General features: G+C 37.3%; 1 protein-coding gene across 1 annotated transcript in view; it reads left to right on the plus strand.

Annotated features, from left to right (window-relative positions):
- Window positions 1–9,698, plus strand: part of LOC139738959 (uncharacterized) — a 32,609-nt gene extending 22,911 nt beyond the window's left edge. Inside the window, exons 3-8 of the mRNA XM_071649577.1 lie at window positions 2,181–2,267; window positions 2,842–3,132; window positions 4,421–4,609; window positions 6,399–6,470; window positions 8,118–8,214; window positions 9,167–9,698. Coding sequence (XP_071505678.1) covers window positions 2,181–2,267; window positions 2,842–3,132; window positions 4,421–4,609; window positions 6,399–6,470; window positions 8,118–8,214; window positions 9,167–9,698 — 1,268 coding nt within the window. The remainder of the gene's footprint in view (window positions 1–2,180; window positions 2,268–2,841; window positions 3,133–4,420; window positions 4,610–6,398; window positions 6,471–8,117; window positions 8,215–9,166) is intronic.
- Window positions 9,699–20,026: the final 10,328 nt, after the last annotated feature.

Raw genomic sequence — 20,026 nt, forward strand, 5'->3', positions numbered from 1 at the left:
GTGTCTATGACCTATTGCATTTTCTTCCTTCTCTAAGACATTTGGGGCGAGGTAACAGCTGGTATTTTAATTCCTTCTGCACTGTAACTGGTTGTTGAATGTCTTCTTTTTTTCTGGGGGGGGGGATTTGCAGGTGTATGTGTTCCCTCCTTAATACACGCAATGTATAAATCTTTAATATTTTTTAACCGTATTATTGTTATCATATATTGAGTCATATTGTTATTATCGCCAGAACGACAATGGTTCATCCGCCTACAGCATGTGGCTTATCCGACCCCAAATCTGTATTAGAGAAGAATTTGCTTTATAACTGTATAAATGTACTTTTTTTTCTCTATGTTTTGGTCAATGTTGTACCCGTGCTCCCCATCTTAATCTTTAACTCGATTTTAACTGGGACCTACGCTCAACAAGCTCGCTTTTAAGTAGGTTCCTTCATACTTCTTTAGCATCCATTCACAGATTCAAAACGTCATAGATCGACCACTATATGTTTTATATATTTGCAATATTTTATGTATGTCTCCAGCTTGATATCATGTACTTCATTTGATTTTGTTATATTTGATGTATTTTTTCATCGAGAAATATGAAAATAAATCGAAATCGAAAATCGAAAAAATCGAAATCGATTCTTGAAGTTAACATTTATGTGTTGACAAAATGCTTATAGATATTGAATTAAATCAAATGAAAATTATGAAGCACAACAAATTGAGTTTTCTAGTTCCTCTTAAAGATTTCAATAATTATAAAGTAATCTGCCGCAATTAATTTGCTTTTCTGGATAGAGATAAAAGCATTGGGAATAATATCGGACACAAAAATATCTTTCTTAAAGTTATTTTCATAGGACTTTCTTCCTTATTATTTGCAGCACGAAGGAAAAGACAATATCTGAGTAGAAAAAGAAGAAGAAGACAGAACTACGCAACTACACAAAGTCATCAAATGATTTAAGAAATATACATAATCTGGAACCAACTGATAGATTAAGGCAGGGGGATACTATACGAGTTGATGTGATATTTGAACTGAATTGAATCAAACTGAATTTATTTTCCCATATTTCACGACAAAACCAAATATGGTACATAATCATAAAACATAAACTGGACAATAACATCAAAATGATGAGATCACAATTAAAAACATAAGAACGTACTGCTACAAAACTTAATGCCTTAATATCAGATATCAGATATTGAATCGACAGGAGAAGGTTTTCTGTAAGTAAATGACTGAACAAAAGCTTAGGTCCATTACGAATAAAAGTGTGAAATGTGATGGAACTAACTTTAAGCAACGTTTGTAAGTAGGGCCTACCACGATCGGTTCCTATCTGCCTTTAGATGGTTGAATGATTTTCACATACATAATGGAAGGCAACATTTCCCAATGAAAATAAAGATGCTTATTGTTTTTTTATTATTAAGATATTAGGATTTGAATTTTCTGCGATATCTTAATCATGACTTGTTGTAAGCTGCTCTCAAGGTAGCAATGAAAGCCTGTAAGTCAGCCATTGTCCATCAAAGGAGTTGGCAATGAGGATAGCATGCCTTGCCTGCAGGGGCAGGCACAACCTTTGCAACCAGGAGACTTGAACCGAGACCTTCATGATAACATCTTTAACAATGTTTAAAGGGACATTCCAGACGATTTTCATAATTTCACATCATGTAGTACATAAATCGAAAACTATATGTATAAGTTTGTGGAATGTATTGTGGTTCTTGAGCAGAGAAATAATATTTTGAAAAATCTTAAACAAATTACACTGAACAAGAATGATGACACAGGGGGTTCACATATTTTCGAAATGTAGCAGTGTAATTTCATTACAATACCGCTTGCTTGCGAGTTCACCAATACATGCCTTCTTCTTTTGTTCTGCTTCCATGAGCCCCAACTCATGCATTCTTATGGTGACTCTGCCATGTCATCATCCTTGTTCGATGCAATTTGTTCTTAATTTTGAAAATATTCTTATTCTTCATCCCAATTATCACAAATTCTGAAACTCTGTCCTCAGTAAAACTAATCGATAGTTGTTCAAATGTAAAAATCTGAAAATCATCCGGAGGTCTCCTTTAAGTATCCCCTGTTATCCCTCAAGACAAATCAGACGTACCATTTTCCTATTAACCGTCACTTTATTCCCTGTTTCCTCCCAGATGCACCCGACCTGATGCACTGCAGTAACTCCACCTCCAACATCAGACCATGCAGCAGCGAGAGAGAGGCAGGAGCCATCTGCCAACGTAAGGGGCGGGCATCACTATAAAGCGTCATCAGAATAACATTAGTCGTAAATTAGTCAAAACATTTTCATCAAGAACTTCATCCTCACTGCTCTTGTCGTATACATAATATGTACAAAGTACTGATACGTAATCATTTGGATTATTATGTATTTTTATTGATTTAGGAGGGTGTTATAATGGTCAGGATGAAGAAAAGATTATAAGGTTTTCCGAAACATAGAAACAAACAGACAAAGTGGACAAGTACAGAACGATTACCGTAACTGCTGCCTTGTAGTAAAGGGTATACCAGGTCCTTTTAGGGTAGGATCTTTTCAGTTTAATTTGAGTCACCGAAATTCGACTTTGACCCAACTAGCCTTCATTCTTTCTTCCATTATAGCCACTGATTAAATGCATAGCATTATTCTATATCTCCATGTTGATGCTCTATTCAATTCATCAATATTTGTGCAGAATGATCTTATATTCATGTGTTACGTACATCATTCAATTTAATACTCACTTAATCTTATGACTATTTGAAAGTCTTTTCATATGTTATCGGTCTGTTTGTCCTTTTGTGACATAGTGCCGGGGTATAAAGGCTGTTACAAGATGGCGAGTGTGTCTATAAAGAGCGACATCAACATGATCGACAAGAACTTGACCGTCGACTCCTGCTTGGCCTTCTGCATCAACGAGTCCATGTCCCTGGCCGGAGTGTCCATTGACCACTGCCATTGCTGGCTCAACATGCCCAACACGACCACGGAGATGACCTTGGTCGGTCACGAGCATTGCCTCTGGCACTGCCCCGGCAACTACTTACAGCTTTGCGGCGGGACCAAGAGGCTGCTGAAAACGTTTGCCATCTACGATAGTACGTCCTTTGTATTTCATTATATTAATCATGTTCATGATCATCGTTGTCGTCATCATATTTACCATCATCCCCTCATTATCATCATCATCATCATCACCGCATCGCTTTAATTACCATCACTTATCATCTTTATGTTCCTCAACATCATCGTTGTCAGCATCAACTTTGTCAATCCTCCTCCTCCTCCTCCTCGTCCTCATCATCATCATCATCATCACCATCATCATTATCATCGTCATTATCCTTCATCACCAATATCGCCATTTTGATCATTATTGTCGTTAGCATCAACTTAACCGTCACCATAATCGTCATCGTAATCACATCGTCATTATTCTCATTATCAATAATCATCGTCGTCTTCATCACTCATCATTGTCGATATCATTATCATCAATTTCTTCTTGGGCTTCGATACTGTTTGGGCTTGTTAGACCACTTCACGAAGTTTGCCAAGTGAAGTAATTACTAAACCTATATCAGCAAAATAATGTTAATGACAATATTATAAAGATAATCTTATGGCCAAATGAACGATACAGAATTTAGCAATAATCATTTGTTGAAAAATACCATCTGGAACAGACGTTTGCAAAAAAAAAAAAATACTACGCAGATATGGAAATATATCACCTGTTTATAATGTCCAGTATTTTAGTTTGATTCGATTTCATTTCATTTATGCATTCCTTCCATACAAAAATATAACAGAAAGCGAATAGAACAAACAACTGTAACATTAGGGCAGGGGAAATACATGAACAGATGAATGATTGATTTTATTGTACAGCACAATTTTTCTTGATAATTCAAAATGATAAACAAACATAAGGTTAGACACACCAAGTTACATTCTGGCGTCAAAAGCTTCTATAGTTCACCTGCGCTAAAGCTCAATCATTTCCCCCTCCATTGTGCCTCCCTTCACTTTTTTAAGTGATATTATTTCCCCTTTACAACACATATGTCATCTGAATTCTACTTCAGAGAGCATAATTATGACATTTTCTTGCGGATAATTTGATATTGACATTATAATAATTTCAATACTATCATTGTCAGTGTTGTTTTTTCTTCATCCATATGTAAACATCCTCACAGACAACAGAGTGTTCATTCATCAAAGTTCCACATTATCTTCTATGTGTTCGTTAGACTCCATATCGTTTTGACATTTTATTTAATTTTTATAACACGTGTATTCATTCACTTCCTAATAATATACTAAACCTTCTTCTCATCTCCTCCCCCCCCCCCCCCCCCCCCCTCCTTCTTCTGCTCTCAGCCCAAGAGGGGTTCTGCGGTGACCCTGGCGGCATCGCCTACGGTTCCCGGGACAATGACTGGTTCCAGTTCGGCGCCTCGGTGACGTTCAAGTGTGACGAGGGTTACCAGATGCTGGGAACCAAAACGCTCACTTGTGGCCAATCAGGACCCGGCTACGATTGGAACGATGCCTCACCGATATGTGTCCGTATGTACACCTTTGTAGCACGGAAAAAGTGATCTTACAAAACATCTTGACAAAATATAAGGTCTTATTTACCCAGGGTAGTCTCTTCAGTGTTGCCACTGCTCTACCAGAGGGCCCTGCTGTTATTATTACCCTAACGTTGACAGGTACCCATTTATACACCTGGGTCGAGAGGGACATTGTGGGTAAAAACATCCTGTCAAAGGACTTAAGCACTGGGCAGGAATCGAACTCGGGTCCTCCGATCGGGAGTCGGGAGTCTTATCCACTATGCCACAGCGCCCCAACTACATTCTAACAACAACATTCTACGCGTTGTGTCAATAGGCTGACAGACGATTTGAAAAATGCTACGCAGATATGGAAATAGTAATAAATCACCGAAGGGTGAAACCTGGCACTATATAATGTCCAGTATTTTGATTTGATTTAATTTCAATTAATTTCTGCATTTATTTTTTTATACAAAAGCTTAACAGGAAGCCATATGTGTATATATAATCAATGGAGATCTCAGACAGTTTTGAAATAACAATGATAAGTATAATGATAAAGCAAATAGCATGTAAGCTTTATAGGATGAATCTTCATTTTATCATTGTATAGCAATGTTTAATGTAGAGATGAATATATTGCGAGAAATATATTGTACATTTACTTAAATTCATTTTACCAGGTCCCTTTAAAAATTGGGACAGGGGGAAAGAATAGTATTGTGTTGAAAACTTTGCAGACACACCTTATTTTGATAGATCGTACCCTTTTTATGTCCTCAGCAGCTGATATTTCTTCTTTCCTTTAAGCGTGGGATGATATTTGGCCAGGCGCCACTACTTTAGTATGCCAGGGGCGAAGATCTCAAAAAGAATACCGTGGTTCATATTTTGTGCTGTTTTCATGTTAAGGTTAATCGTCTGTCATGCTGATATATCTGAAAGACTTTTACCTGAGAAGGACTGACTATTCACCTCTAATGTTCTTCTCTATCATTCTATGGGTACGAATGTACCTTAACCCTTCAAGTGCCAGGGACTTTAAACAGTGTGTACAATGCTATGATATTTGCTGTACCAATTGGCTCTCAGAGCAGACAAAGGGTTAATCGTTTCCAGATATCTATTTGAGGCAATACTTTCTCTTCCCATTCCTAATTTGGCGTCTCCGCTTGCCAGTCCCACGTGCTTAGTACCACGTAAGCTTCAGACTAAAGACTTCCTGATTTCGGTAGTCGGACCTAGTAAAGATTTTGTTAGGTCGTTTCCCCTCGTCTCCTTCCCCTCAATTTCTCTAGAAGGCTATAACTGCGATAAACTGATTCATAACACTACACACTTACACACACATCCTCCCGTACAGAACATTTCATGCGTGTAATGTAAGCACACGTAAAGCTATAATGAGATATTTATGGTCTTGTTTGAAGAGAGTAGCGTCTTCAGCGTTAACACCGATCTCCACAAGAAGGGCTCTGCCGTTATTATTACCCCAGCATTGAAGGCACCCTAATGAGGGTCAAGAGGGACATCACGGGTAAAACAAACCATAAAAAACATATCATTCAAGGACGCAAGCACTCGGCAGGGCTCGAACTCGTGACCTCCTGTAGAAAGTCGAAAAGTCTTATTCACTATACCACTGTGCTCCCAGATCGGACCCCTCCCCCTCCACCCCCCCCCCCCCATATCCACATAATCTGGATGGGTTTTATGAAATCTTTGATTGCATTTTTATTGCAGCGCTGTTTGCGAAGCTATATAAAACTATGCTATTTCTTACCATTGACCAACAGCCGTACCCACCACAACAGTCGCGTCAACGACCACGGAGGAACCGGGCATGGGTGGCGAGCAGAAGCTAGAGGGTAAGTGAACAGGAGACGACCAGTGCTGACGAAGATACTTAAAGCAAAGGAGGTATTTTATCATTACCTCTTCTTGTTGTTGGAGCTGCGAAGGCGGTGCCCGAGTTGGTGATTGAGCGTATGCCTGCCTTCGTTGATAAGCAATATCAAATCATAATTATTTTATCTTTTTTTGTGCGTATTTTTTATAAGAAGAAGAACAACAATTTACTCTTCTTCTTTGTCTTCTTCTCTCCTTTTTTTTAATGCTTCATCTTGTTCTTTTTCTTTCCCTTCTCCTCTTCTTACCCCTTCTCCTCCTCCTCCTCCTCCTCCTCCTCCTCCTTTCTGTCTGAGTTTACGTTAATTTAAAGGACAAGTCCACCTTCATATACATGTGGATTCAATGAGTAAATGCAGCAGTATTTAGTAGAACACATCAGTGAAAGTTTGGGGGGAAATCGGACAATCCGTTAAAAAGTTATGAATTTTTAAAGCATCTACACAATCACTGCTGGATGAGAAGACTACTAAAGTGTTATATGATGTCACATGCGTACAAAGCTACAAGGAAAATATAAAGAGAATATCACAAAATTTTACTCTTTGAAGAAAGTGCACATTTCCTCGACTCGTCACTGACGTATATTAAGGGCAATATTATTCCCCCTTGCCTTCTGAAAGAGGGAAGTCAAGTGTTCTTTTATTATGTAAGAAAATTGAAAATATGTTCAATTTTTTTATTCTTATACTTTATATCGTTGTACACATGTGACATCACAAGCCGTAGTAGTCTTCACATCCAGCAGTGACTGAGCAGAAACTTTAAAAATTCATAACTTTTAAACGGATTGTCCGATTTTCATCAAACTCTTGCTGTTGTGTTCTATTAATATTGCTGCATTCATTCAATCCACATGTCTATGAAGGTGGACTTGTCCTTTAAGAATCTCGTATCAATGTCATCTCGAAAACCTCTTGTGATTTGTGGGATGTGGGTATTATGTGTCTAAAATTTATGGACCGTAATTTGAAAGACATACAATTGTAAAGAGCAGTATTGTTGTAGCCTACAAAGATTTCTGATACATATAGGTCAAGAAACACATTAAGGAAAGCCAATACGAAAGTAATGGCCTTCATTATTAATGAGTATCATAATACTTGTTTCATTTGGGGATATGTTTCGAAAGTTGACTTTGAAGTGTTTTCATGGAAACACTAAAGAAGGTCGTGGAGTATTGTCTCATGTCGTGGAGCATAGTATCATTTACGTGTCCATTTGCAAACAGGCCAATTTTGCCTATATACACGCTCATGCTCATGTTTGATACGGGCATGCAACCTATTTCTTTTTTTTTTTTAAATGAACGTTCTCCCAAACGTTTTAATCCTACCATTTTAATCGATATCACTATTTTCGTGGGAAGATAGATAATGTTCAATGACCAAATGAAATATTGCCTTCTCAGCCGACTTATCAAACTACAAGATTGCACGAAAAGCGATAATGCATCACAACAGAACGTAATCGGTGCAACTTCCAGAATTCTTCCCCTTCCTACCTCAGTATCTCAGTATTCATGCCCACTTCTGTCATCTACCCTTTTTTTTTAAACAATCTGACACCAGTAATAATGCTGTCCCCATCTTGCTTTGTCCATGCAGCGCTCTCCGTAGGAATGGTCGTTGGGGGCGTTTCTCTGCTTTTCCTCATCGTCTTAATCGCTTTTACAGTCGCCTGCTGTAAGACGAGAAAAAAGAAGTGAGTCTCGAAGTCACCATTTTTAGGAACCACAATGTGTACTTATCTATATGTTACTTATCAACACGCACAGTTCACACATGTGCTCATTGTAAGACATTTTGAGATTTGTTCTTTTTGTTTTGATTCACCCTTTCACTCGTGATATCACGATGTTGTTTAGTGCGCTTTAACGTGCTGGACATAAACCAAGGACATCGTGTATGTCATTTTCCCTGCTTAACGGATGGCCATATAATAAATGTAAAGAATGTTGTTGTTTTTTTTCTTTTTCATCAAGACTTTGATTTCAGAAGATACAGTCCAAACAATATTCTTGACATCTCTAACTTTGCAACTATGTTGTTTTTTGTTTTGTTTGTTTTTTTGCTGCATGATCTATTGTAAAGTGATAAAAGTGATGTTCATATCTTTTTTGTCGAAAAATGAAATAAAACATTGAATTGAATTGAATTGAAAATGGAAAAATTCGGATTAAGACCTATCTTCTGAAATGTCTTATATGTTATGCCTTCCTCTTTCAAAATGTGTTTCTTCATTAAGGATCTGTTATAGCTTTAGAGATCCCGAGGCTTTTGAAAACCCTCCCACTAACATACTAGAACTGAAATGTAAAAAGGAATACGAAAAAGATACAGCATAAGTAGCAGAAATGTGATTTCTAGGAGAACGTTGGTTAAATTGTGCGGTTTCTGCTGTGAAACCATCATCACATTTGGGATATGATAATTAAGAGGATTTTCTTTGACTCTTATCAAAAGACGTTCAGAAAGCTTTAAAAATTAGAGGAACATTTGTAACAACCAAAGCATGTTTAAAGAGGGAAATGAAGAGGGCCATACAATCATGACTGCCACCCCTACACGGTATAGACTGCAAAGTTACATAATATTTTCTTTTCATCCATGGGCTTCTATATCTTTTTCTCTCTATCTCCCACATTCTCTTTCAGACCAAAGAAACTGCTCGATGAAGGTGAAGACGGAGAACAGATGGGCGAACTCAAGGGGAGCAAGAAGAAGAAGAAGAGAAGCCGGAAGAACAAGTCCAAGAAGGTGAAGAAAAAACACAAGGAGGTGGACGAGGACGAGAAGGAGCGAGATGAAATGGAGCTCGAGTTCGCCACCGACGACGACGACGAGAACGACAAGAAGGATGACGACGACAAGTCGGAAGAGGATGAGGACATCGTTGTCAGCGAGAATAAAGCGAACTCCAAGTTGGATGTCGGCCCCATCGCCGTGGCCGATCACAGCTACTACCAGATGGATGCTGAGCAGAGCGGTAGGGGCAAGAACAAGCCTCTTCCGTCGGCGCGCGGTCAGGGCCGTCCCATGTCCAGCAGTAAACCGGCTAAATTCAACTTTATCGAGACGGACGAGCGAAAGAACTCAAAGCGCGGCCGGGCCGGAGCGCAGAAGAATGTGTTCTTCCTTCGCGGGAAAGGCAGCGACAGTGCGTCGGACATTCTTTTGCGAGATTGAAACCAAAAGACGGCATGACTTCAGAGCACCATTTGTTTTCAGGCGTTCAGGTACATGATGATACCATCCGATTTCTGCAACTGCGTCAAACTGACAAAATATCGTGAGCTCAAATGAAGCCTTAGTCTTGCGAATCTTCCAATCTCTTAAGATTTGGGGGAATGTATGGATTTCGTTTAACTCTCAATAAAAGATAACCAGAAAGGTTAGCAATTACAGGAATCTTTCAAGAGTGATTATCCTTCGGGTAGGATACGAGATGAAGGTACCGTGAATCAGAGAGGGGGTCACAACGCATGCGCGTAGAAGATTCCGCTTCATTCATTCATGGCAAAGCGCACGGTGCATGATGACCTGTTGAAGTGGTCTGCCTTACATCCAACCTGACCTCAAGAAAGACCAGCTAGTGCAGGTAAATGTGGGCTATCCAGCCATGTTCTCAGATGGATAAAATGAAACAAGCAATGACACAAACAAAGAAACAAACAAACAAACAAGCAAGCAAACAAACAAACATTGTTAAGGCATATTATCAGCTACCCCCTTTTACATTTCTCATCGTTACAAGACAAAAACTGAACAAGTGACAGTTTTTAAAGACCCATCAGCATGAGGACTCATGGGTGGTAAACTTCATTCTCTGCCCACCGGGGTAAATGCGAGAACCACGAAAAGTACCCGCCCTCACCGGTCAGCGGATACTTGCATCGAGGCGTGTTGATACTCTCATTGGTAACGGTCGACCCCAGCCAATATTCAGCGGCTGTGTGTGTGTCCTAACACAGAGATCTTATTCAGCGGCTGTGTGTGTGTCCTAACACAGGGAACAGTGATAAAGGGATTCTCGAATATTATCCGAACCGGGCCAGCCTTCCTACTACATGATTCCCATACACTATACAGTGTTAAGGGTGATAGACGGAATGCAGCTTCAAACAAGAGGAACAATAAATTGTTTGCAGGTATAGGTAGTAAGATTACGATTAAGTATGGTAAGCATGATATGTACAATATAGTGGGTAAAGCTCTGAAAGCTAATGATGTCGGAAAAACATGAACGGGAGAGAAATAATGTTTCTATTGTTACACAAGGTTTGCTATTTTCGTTTGTAAGGAAACAATGGAAAACACAGGCCTATTTACTTTTATCGCTTGGATCTTTCTCTCGAGAAAGAAATGCCTAGGCACCTACACATGGAAAGACGGATGGATAATGCGTGTGGAGAAAGTGGAAGATAAATGCACAAACAAACACAGACATACAAACATACAGACAAACAGACACACACACACACACACATACAAGCACAGACATACGCACAAAAAAAATGCGAATGAAAGTAAAGGGGCAAACAATTGCAATTCCACGTTCTGATCACCAATCGGCATGATCACGTGGCATTGATGGTTGTCTCAGTAAGGTACTCTCTAATCAGGCTAATTGCCTGCAGTTCTTCGGAAGGGCCTACAGGCTGGCGGTGGCTGCAGCGTGACTGCTTGTTAGCAAGCATTCATTGTTTTGTTGTCTCTTACCTTATATAAAGGGTATGCAATATGATATCATTATGTTATCCTAATATATGAAGCAATGTGTATACCCTTGTACAATGCGTGTATACATTTTTTTTTTTGGGGGGGGGGGGGAGGGAGGGTGAGTTCAGAGAATGAGAAAATAACTTAACTGTATTGGCAAACTGTTTGCCATTGGCTTGTAGACATTTGCCGCAAACTTTATTCTCTGTTGTAGTTACACTGTACTTAGCATTTGCTTAGTGGGACTAGTAGGACGTCGGATGGCTATGACTCTTTACTCTCACATATCAGAGTTTGAATCCAAGACATGTGCTTGAACAAGGTGTCCCCCCACGTATCAACCCTGACTACCCCCCCCCCCCCCCCCCTCCTACATATCAACCCAGTTTACATTTGTAGTCCTGAGAACGGGGAGCAAACTGATATGCTCACCAAAGCTCACGGTCATCCCTGTTCTTTCATTTAAACTTTTTTTTTATTTTACAGCTGATTTCAAAATCTAGTTGTGGATACCATGTTGTGTTGGAAGGGCATTTAAAGCAGAACATATCTTATATATATATATGTATATATATATATATATATTGAAACAAGGAAGGAAAAACTGACCAGAAACAATTGTAATACCCATTTTCTTTGCTCAAAGTTTTCGCTATGTATATGTATATATATATATATATATATATATATATATATATATATATATATATATATAAATATATAAATAAAACGATACACACACACACACACACACACACATATATATATATATATATATATACTGAATATACTGAGTATATATGTAGATAGAGAGTGACAGAAAGAAAGAGAGAGAGAGAGGGAGATAGAAAAGATTGATTCTCTGTTGTTTTCTCTATTGTTTGTTAATCGTGGTTGCCTAATTTTGATGTTAACAAATTGTTGAGGCAAAGTGTGGAGCCTCTTATTGTGGTCCTACAATGAATTTCCGCTTTCTGGTAATTTGCTACTAAATTCGTAGATTCTTTGTTTCAACTCTCGGTGAGTTGAAAGAGAGGGTCATTCATTCTTCGACACCACAATGGAATCCAGTGGTGAGCATTGTTTGCAGCTTATCTCAACAGGGTCCCGTGATCAAAACTAAGTTCTCGCAGCAAAATTATTAATGCCCTTGTCAAAAGGTGTGGAAGAACATAAGATAATAAAGTTTCCTTTCGTCACTCTCTCCTCCTCCTCCTCTCTCTCTTTCTCTCTCCCTCTCTCCTCTTCTCTCCATTCTATTGGACTGATATTAAAGGGATGGTACAGTATTGGTGAACATGAGAATTGGGCTTTTAACCTTTTCCGAGATACCGAGAAAACACTTATGATATAGTACAGAGCATACCATTTTAACAGGAATTCAAAGTTTATTTGATGAAAATTGGGTTTGGAATGACTGAAACATCCAAAAACAAAGTAAAATAAAACGATCGTAATAAAGTGTGGGTCCCACACTTTATTAGAATCGCTCTTTTTTTTGGATATCTCAGCCATTTCAAAACCAATTTTCATCAAATAAACATTGAATTCCTCATAGAATTACATGCTCTTTCATATTTTATAAGAGGTTTCTCATTATCTCACCAAAAAATGTTAGAAACCTGTAATTAGGTCTCAACAGCTTATTAAAAAGGAGCACATTATTGGAGTTTTTATGGATCTTAGTAAAGCATTCGACACTATTGATCATGACATTTTATTTGAAAAATTACATAATTATTGCCTGAGAGGGATTACTTTGTCATGGTTTAGAAGTTATCTAAGTCATCGAAAACAATATGTTGCATTTAAATCCAGTCATTCGTTCCATTTGAACGTGTCATGTTGTGTCCCTCAGGGATCTATCCTCGGGCCCGTACTTTTTTTGATTTATATTAATGATATCATTAATTCCTCTCCTCGTTTAAACTTCATTTTATTTGCAGACGACACCAATGTATTTTTATTCCCACAAGGATATTGTAACATTGGTTGATACATTTAACATGGAATTAAGTAATATTTCGAAATGGTTTAGAAGTAATAAGCTTTCATTCAATATTGATAAAACATGTTTTATACATTTTCATACGTTTCAATCCCAACCCACCCTTCCTCAAAGTATTTCTATTGATGATATAAACATTGCTGAGAAACATTCAACCAAGTTCCTAGGAGTGACCCTAGATAACAATCTAACTTGGAATACTCATGTCCAGAATATTATAACAGCAATATCTAAAGTAACTGGTGTTTTAAGGAGAATAAAATACTTAATTAATGATCAAACTATAATGATATATATACAACACCTTATTTCTACCATTGTAATGTACTGTAATATTGTATGGGGCAACTGTAGCAAAACCAAATTGAACACAATTTTTCTTCTTCAGAAAAAGGCTCTTCGTAATTTATGCACACTTTAAAATTTTTTGGCTCACACTGATCCCATATTTTATCGCCTAAAAACTCTAAAGGCCCATGATATACATTCATACCTAACTGCTATATTTATGTATAAACACATTCGAAATTTATTACCATTTTTCCATAATGCCCTAGTAACTAATGATCACATTCACTCATACCCTACCCGTCGTTCCCATGATTTTCATTTAAGTAATCCAAAGCTTTTACTTGCTCAAAAATCGATTAGACATCACGGTCCGGATACATGGAACACTCTTCCTGAGGAGTTGAATTAGTGTGCCTCCTTGTTTTCATTCAAAGCAAACTTAAAGAAGCATATTTTATCACAGTATACTTCAAATACGAATTAAGCACGAATAATTCATATGACTTATGTTGGTCTCCCGATAGTAGCAACATCGTAAGTCATTCCCTCTTCCAGCAAACCAATTTTATCATTCCAAATCCCAGCCTATCTGCCCCTGTGCACTCTCAAACACTCGCACGCACATTCACCACCATCACACATCAGAGTTTATTTTCCCCTTCTATCTTCGCAGCAGAATTTGTATTGTTTACCAATTTACATACCTACCTTTTCCTCGGGCCGGCCATCTTTTCAAGCAATGCTTACAATGGCGGCCCTCTGCATTATCACTTCTTAAATATAATATTGTTATTGTAATCCCAGCTGCATAGACATGCATACTGTAATATCATTAATTTCCTTTTATATCGTTGTTTATGCAAGTCAAACGACTCTGTTTCAAATATACTTTGTATGTTTCCCATGTTCACGATTATTCAATTTATGTATTACATATTGATTTGCAGAAAATAAAGTATCTATCAAACAAACAAACCAAAACTATACGATCCCTTTAAAGAGAGAAGTTTGAAGTTGTTCTGAAATTGAGAGACTTTCGGCGCATATAGTTGCACATTGCTATTTTGTTGTTGTTGTTATTCTTACTGTGAGTCCTCATAAAGTCTCTAGAGTTGTTCTCGGCGGACATGATGGAACACTTATTTCATCCCAATGGTGTAAATACTCTCTCTTGGTATAGGTGATTCAGCTTGTGAAACTGGAAAAATCATGCGTTTTCATACGAAACAACCTGCGTATGTGTGTATGTGCCTGTGTTTGTGTGTATGTGTCTTTGCTCTAGTGTCCGGTATTTCAGCCGTGCGTGTTTGCATGTGGTGCTACTGCATGCATTTATCACTTTAGATCTGCGCCAACACCATAAGAAATTTGATATGAGTTTGTTGGTATCTGTTTTGGTCTTTCTGTATCAGAGTGTCTCTAAAGCAGCATCGCTTTAGAGCATGGGTACACCTTATTTCCTTTCGTGGGTAAACTATACTCTTCTAAATATCGGATTTCATGTCTGATTGATGCGCTTGTTTGACGTATATAAACGAATGTAAGTAATACACATTGTGTGTGTGACAAAAAGTCATCATTTTTTAATAGTCATTGAGGCTTGTTTTGAGGCTTGTCGAAGTTGTTTGCATTAAAGTGCTCGTGTATTTTACTATATTTTTATATGTTACTGTTAAAGAAACTGCAATTCATGATACTTTGCCATTCTATATGCTATGATAATAGCTCACGTGTTACATGAACATATTGCTGTACAGAAATTTGACCCTATTAAAGAAAATGTCACATTACTTTGTTCGTTGTACACGAATTTATTCAGAGTTACTGTGTCTCTTCATTTCTCCAGTCATTGCAATTCAGATATTTTTCAAAAATGAAACTTGAGACTCTTTATTGTTTGCAAGATTTTCCTTGATTATTAACAACTTTGATAGGCAATGTAAGATTACTAAACACTAATCTAAAATGCTCCCACAAGTAGCATAGTGATAATGATTACATAAAATACAACATTGTCATACACACACACACATATATATATATATATATATATATATATATATATATATATATATCTATATCTATATCTATATATACATATATAATAGCATATATATATATATATATATAAATTATTATATAATAAAATCAAGATATTGATAGTAAAGAGAAAACAGTGAATTCAATTTAAATTTCATTTTCACTTTTCTTTTTCCAACAGAATGTACAAGAAACAATATTATAAGTTTGGCATGCGAGTAATAAAATAAAATATAAATAACCAGACAGGATTAACAACATGTTCATGTCTACATGATCAGTTCAAAAAAGATACATACAATCTGTATACACTCTGCGAGAAAAAAAAAGTGGAGGTCCCACTCAAAAAAACTATGCTTGTATCATGTGGGCACCTCTGAGGGAAAGGGGGAAATAAGGGGGATGAAAAGCTTACAACTACAAAGAGTGCGGGGAAACTGGGAAGGTCGGGAAAAGAAAAATAAAGAATGCAAAAGTGTGTGAAAAAGGAACAAAGAAACGGGGAAAAGAAGAAGAGAGAGAGAGAAAGAGAGAATTAACTTTTGCCAAATCTTGCGGTCGGGTACATGTCACTTCCGGTAGCTTATACCAGGGAGGTGAGACTTTCTCTCACCTCCCAACTTATATACAAACTAAAATATTAAATGGGTTAGTCAAATACCGGTTAGTGATTGGCTAAACACAGTTACGTGATGGAGGCACTTTGGTTATGTTCGCCCATGGGCAGAACATTTTTGTAATGTTCTCCCATGGGAAAACATTTTCACGTAACAAATGACAAACGATACCAAACGATTGAACAATCATATTTTCCACGCAATCGATAGGATGACTTTGCCTATTCCATACAATGTGAAAAAGCAGATTTGACTAACCCATAAATAACACATGGTGACTTTTGTTGCCGGGAATATGTACCAAACGCTCCACCCTCAGGGTTTGAAATGCTATTTCGGGAGGCTATAAGTCCCTCCACTTCGTCTCGGGACTTATAACCTCCCTCAATAGCATTTCAAACCCTTCGGGTGCAACATTCGGTACGTTCCCTCCACCGCCAGTCATCATCTATATAATGTGCGGCACTTCAGCGCGAATGCAGTGCACACTACTAGCAGTGTACGAATCTACGTGGTTATACAGACAACATAGTACCGTCTGCAGAACCAGCGATCTACCATTCCCTAGCTTATCAATAAATATTCTTTTGGCTGTCACAAATGTATTAGTGGACCATAATATGGGCTATACAATAGGATGAAGACAGCCTCCGATTCCAAATGACTGAGGATATATACCCATACGTATTTTACTTAGCCTGTCTTCATACTGTTGAATAGCCATAATAGTGTCGTTGTAAATTATGTTTATTGTTAAATGTAGAAGGGCGAAGACCGAAAGCTTATATCAAAGGGATATTGCGACATAGCTACGTTTACTGGTGTCCTCAAGTTGATGGATACATAAAGTCAATACACCTCCCGGCCGTGTTTAGGAATTTATGCCCCCTCCTGCCCCTATAGAGATATATACACATATACAAGCTAATTAAGGAAGAAAAGTTGATAATTTCGTTTAAAAAAGTAATGAAAGTTCGATCAACTCCTAGGCTACTGGGAGTTTTATTTTAACTTAAGCGGTCCCTCTCCGTGACCACGTGTAACAGAAATACCCGGATGTCCGACCATGATGATAAATTGTTTCTGATACCTTTATACTGAGAAATAACTTATTATTTAAATTGTTTAAAAACAGCTTATTGTCAAAAAGTAATGACTGCTTTTTCTTTTTATATAATCAATGTTTAATAGCTAATATGGTACAAATCAACATTTTGTGATGTAATATTTATATATTATAATCTATGCATACATATGCATGTATTTATCAAAAGCTATACAGATATGTATGTATGTTCACTGTTTTGGATTTAAAGGGACCGTATAGTTTTGGTTGAGACCTAATTTCAGGTTTCTAACATTTTTTTTTTTTGTGAGATAATGAGAAATCTCTTATAAAATATGAAAGAGCATGTAATTCTATGAGGAATTCAAAGTTTATTTGATGAAAATTGGTTTTGAAATGGCTGAGATATCCAAAAAAGAGCGATTCTTTTACGATCGCTTTGTTTTACTTTGTTTTTGGATGTTTCAGTCATTCCAAACCCGATTTTCATCAAATAAACTTTGAATTCCTCCTAAAATGGTATGCTCTGTATTATATCAGAAGTGTTTTCTTGGTATCTCGCAAAAAAATTAAAAGCCCAATTCTCATCTCCACCAATACTGTACCATCCCTTTAATTATATGAGGAAAATGCATTAAGTTTCAAATGAAGGTAATATATAGTTCTATCATTTAGTAACTTCATCAGCTGGTCAGTTTGATAGGTTAGTAACGAATATCAACCCTCTCAGTTGATTCAGTTACGTTCAAAGCAATAAAAATGGCATCCTATTCATGGGTGCGCATAACAACTTATTTTTTACACGCCACATCACCGTCGCGGCATTGTGTATACACTATAATAGCATAAGCGAAAGCATTTCGTGAGTCTTGCGTAATGTCAGAATTACAAGCCATTTCCTTGTCCCAGGCTATCGATATGACAATAGATGAAAGGATATTGTGGAATACTGTCATTGTGTCTAATAAATAAGGATTCGTTTCTCATTTCGATTTAGATCATTCATCTCGTCTTGATCACTTAATGCGGCCCTAAACCATCTCAAGAACTTGCTTAGTGTTACATGAAAGAAGTAGAAAGTAGAGTAGTCACGAACTGAAGTGTGCCTTGTCTTATTTCTCTTTGAAGTCCTCATATCTACTTCCCGTTACACGTATTTTTAGAAGCTCTAAATAATTATGTTCGCATCAGCTTCATTCTATGGTACATTTTAAAGTATTGGTACAGTATTGGTGGAGATAAGAATTTGACTTTTAACTTTTTGCGAGATACCAAGAAAACACTTATGATATAGTACAGAACATACCATTTTAAGAGGAATACAAAGTTTATTTGAAGAAAATCGGGTTTGGAATGACTGAAACATCCAAAAACAAAGTAAAACAAAGCGATCGTAATAAAGTGAGGGTCCCACACTTTATTAGAATTGTCTTTTTTTGGATATCTCAGCCATTTCAAAACCAATTTCATCAAATAAACGTTGAATTCCTCATAGAATTACATGCTCTTTCATATTTCATAAGAGGTTTCTCATTATCTCACCAATGTTAGAGACCTGAAATTAGGTCTCAACCAAAACTATACGATCCCTTTATAGACATCTTTGCTGTCTTATTTCTCTTTCAAGTTCTCATCTACTTCACATTACACGTATTTTAGACGCTCTGTCCTCATCAGCTTCATTCTATAGTATATACAATCAAATGACACATGATATGAATTCATAACCTTGGGTATTTATGAATAATGGAATGAGCATGATTTGCATGAACGTATTTTCAACAGAACATTTTTTGTAAACACATACAAAGTACAAACAAACAAATACAAAGCATGTGAAAGAGTGTAGAGGGATAATAAGTCGACATGCATGTAATAGTTTAATAATTATGATTGCATACTTAGTCTTTGAATGGAGGACATATGAGGATGAAGGGTTTCTATACCATTTAGGTTTTTATCACACACACACACACACACACACACACACACACATATACATACATATAGCATGAAAATGACGCCTATATTTCTGTATGAGCGTGGAAGTCAGAAATCACGATGATGTTAGGGATTTTCGTCCCAAGATGAAGGATGGTGTTACAGCTTGATACAACATTTCCCTTAAGAGCTGAAAATGAATTGTTATCTCTTACTTCTTCCATTTCTTCAACCTTTCTCTCTCTCGTTTTCCTTCCTATAGTGATTAGAAATGCTCCTTTTATGTGGGTACTGCAAGAACTGTCAGCCATCTCAATGTTAGCTTTTGTAGTGCATCACCGAAGTTCTCTTTCGATACACGTCCATCTATAATGATTAATGGTTTATCATGCAGACGAGGGGGATGTTCACTTTCGAAATCAATAAAAGGCTAATGACGTACCTAGTCTAGTCCCCAGCATGACAAGAATATCCTTACAAAAAAAAAACCCACAGTGTCCCACAGTGTGTTCACAGTGTGGTCACATAGTCAACTATGTGAAAAGCTCGAATTTAACAGTATGGAGACGATTTCACACTGTGATTTGGTTTTCACAGAGTGTTCACATGGTAATGTTCTGTGTCACACTGTGAGTTGGGGATTCACAATGTGTTCACACTGTTAAAACGCTCGAATTTGACAGCGTAAAGAGATTTCACACTGTGTTCACATTGTGTTCACACTGTGTTTCTCACATTGTAGGACACTGTGTTCTTTCCAGAAGGGATGGCCCAACGGATAACTACATTACCAATAAGCAGAATGTTCTCCTTCCTCTCTATCATAATTTTT

The sequence above is a fragment of the Diadema antillarum genome, unplaced genomic scaffold, assembly GCF_040938485.1.
Source record: "Diadema antillarum isolate AM-2024a unplaced genomic scaffold, OU_Dant_1.0 seq00000776_RagTag, whole genome shotgun sequence".
In the NCBI taxonomy this organism is placed as follows: Eukaryota; Metazoa; Echinodermata; class Echinoidea; order Diadematoida; family Diadematidae; genus Diadema; species Diadema antillarum.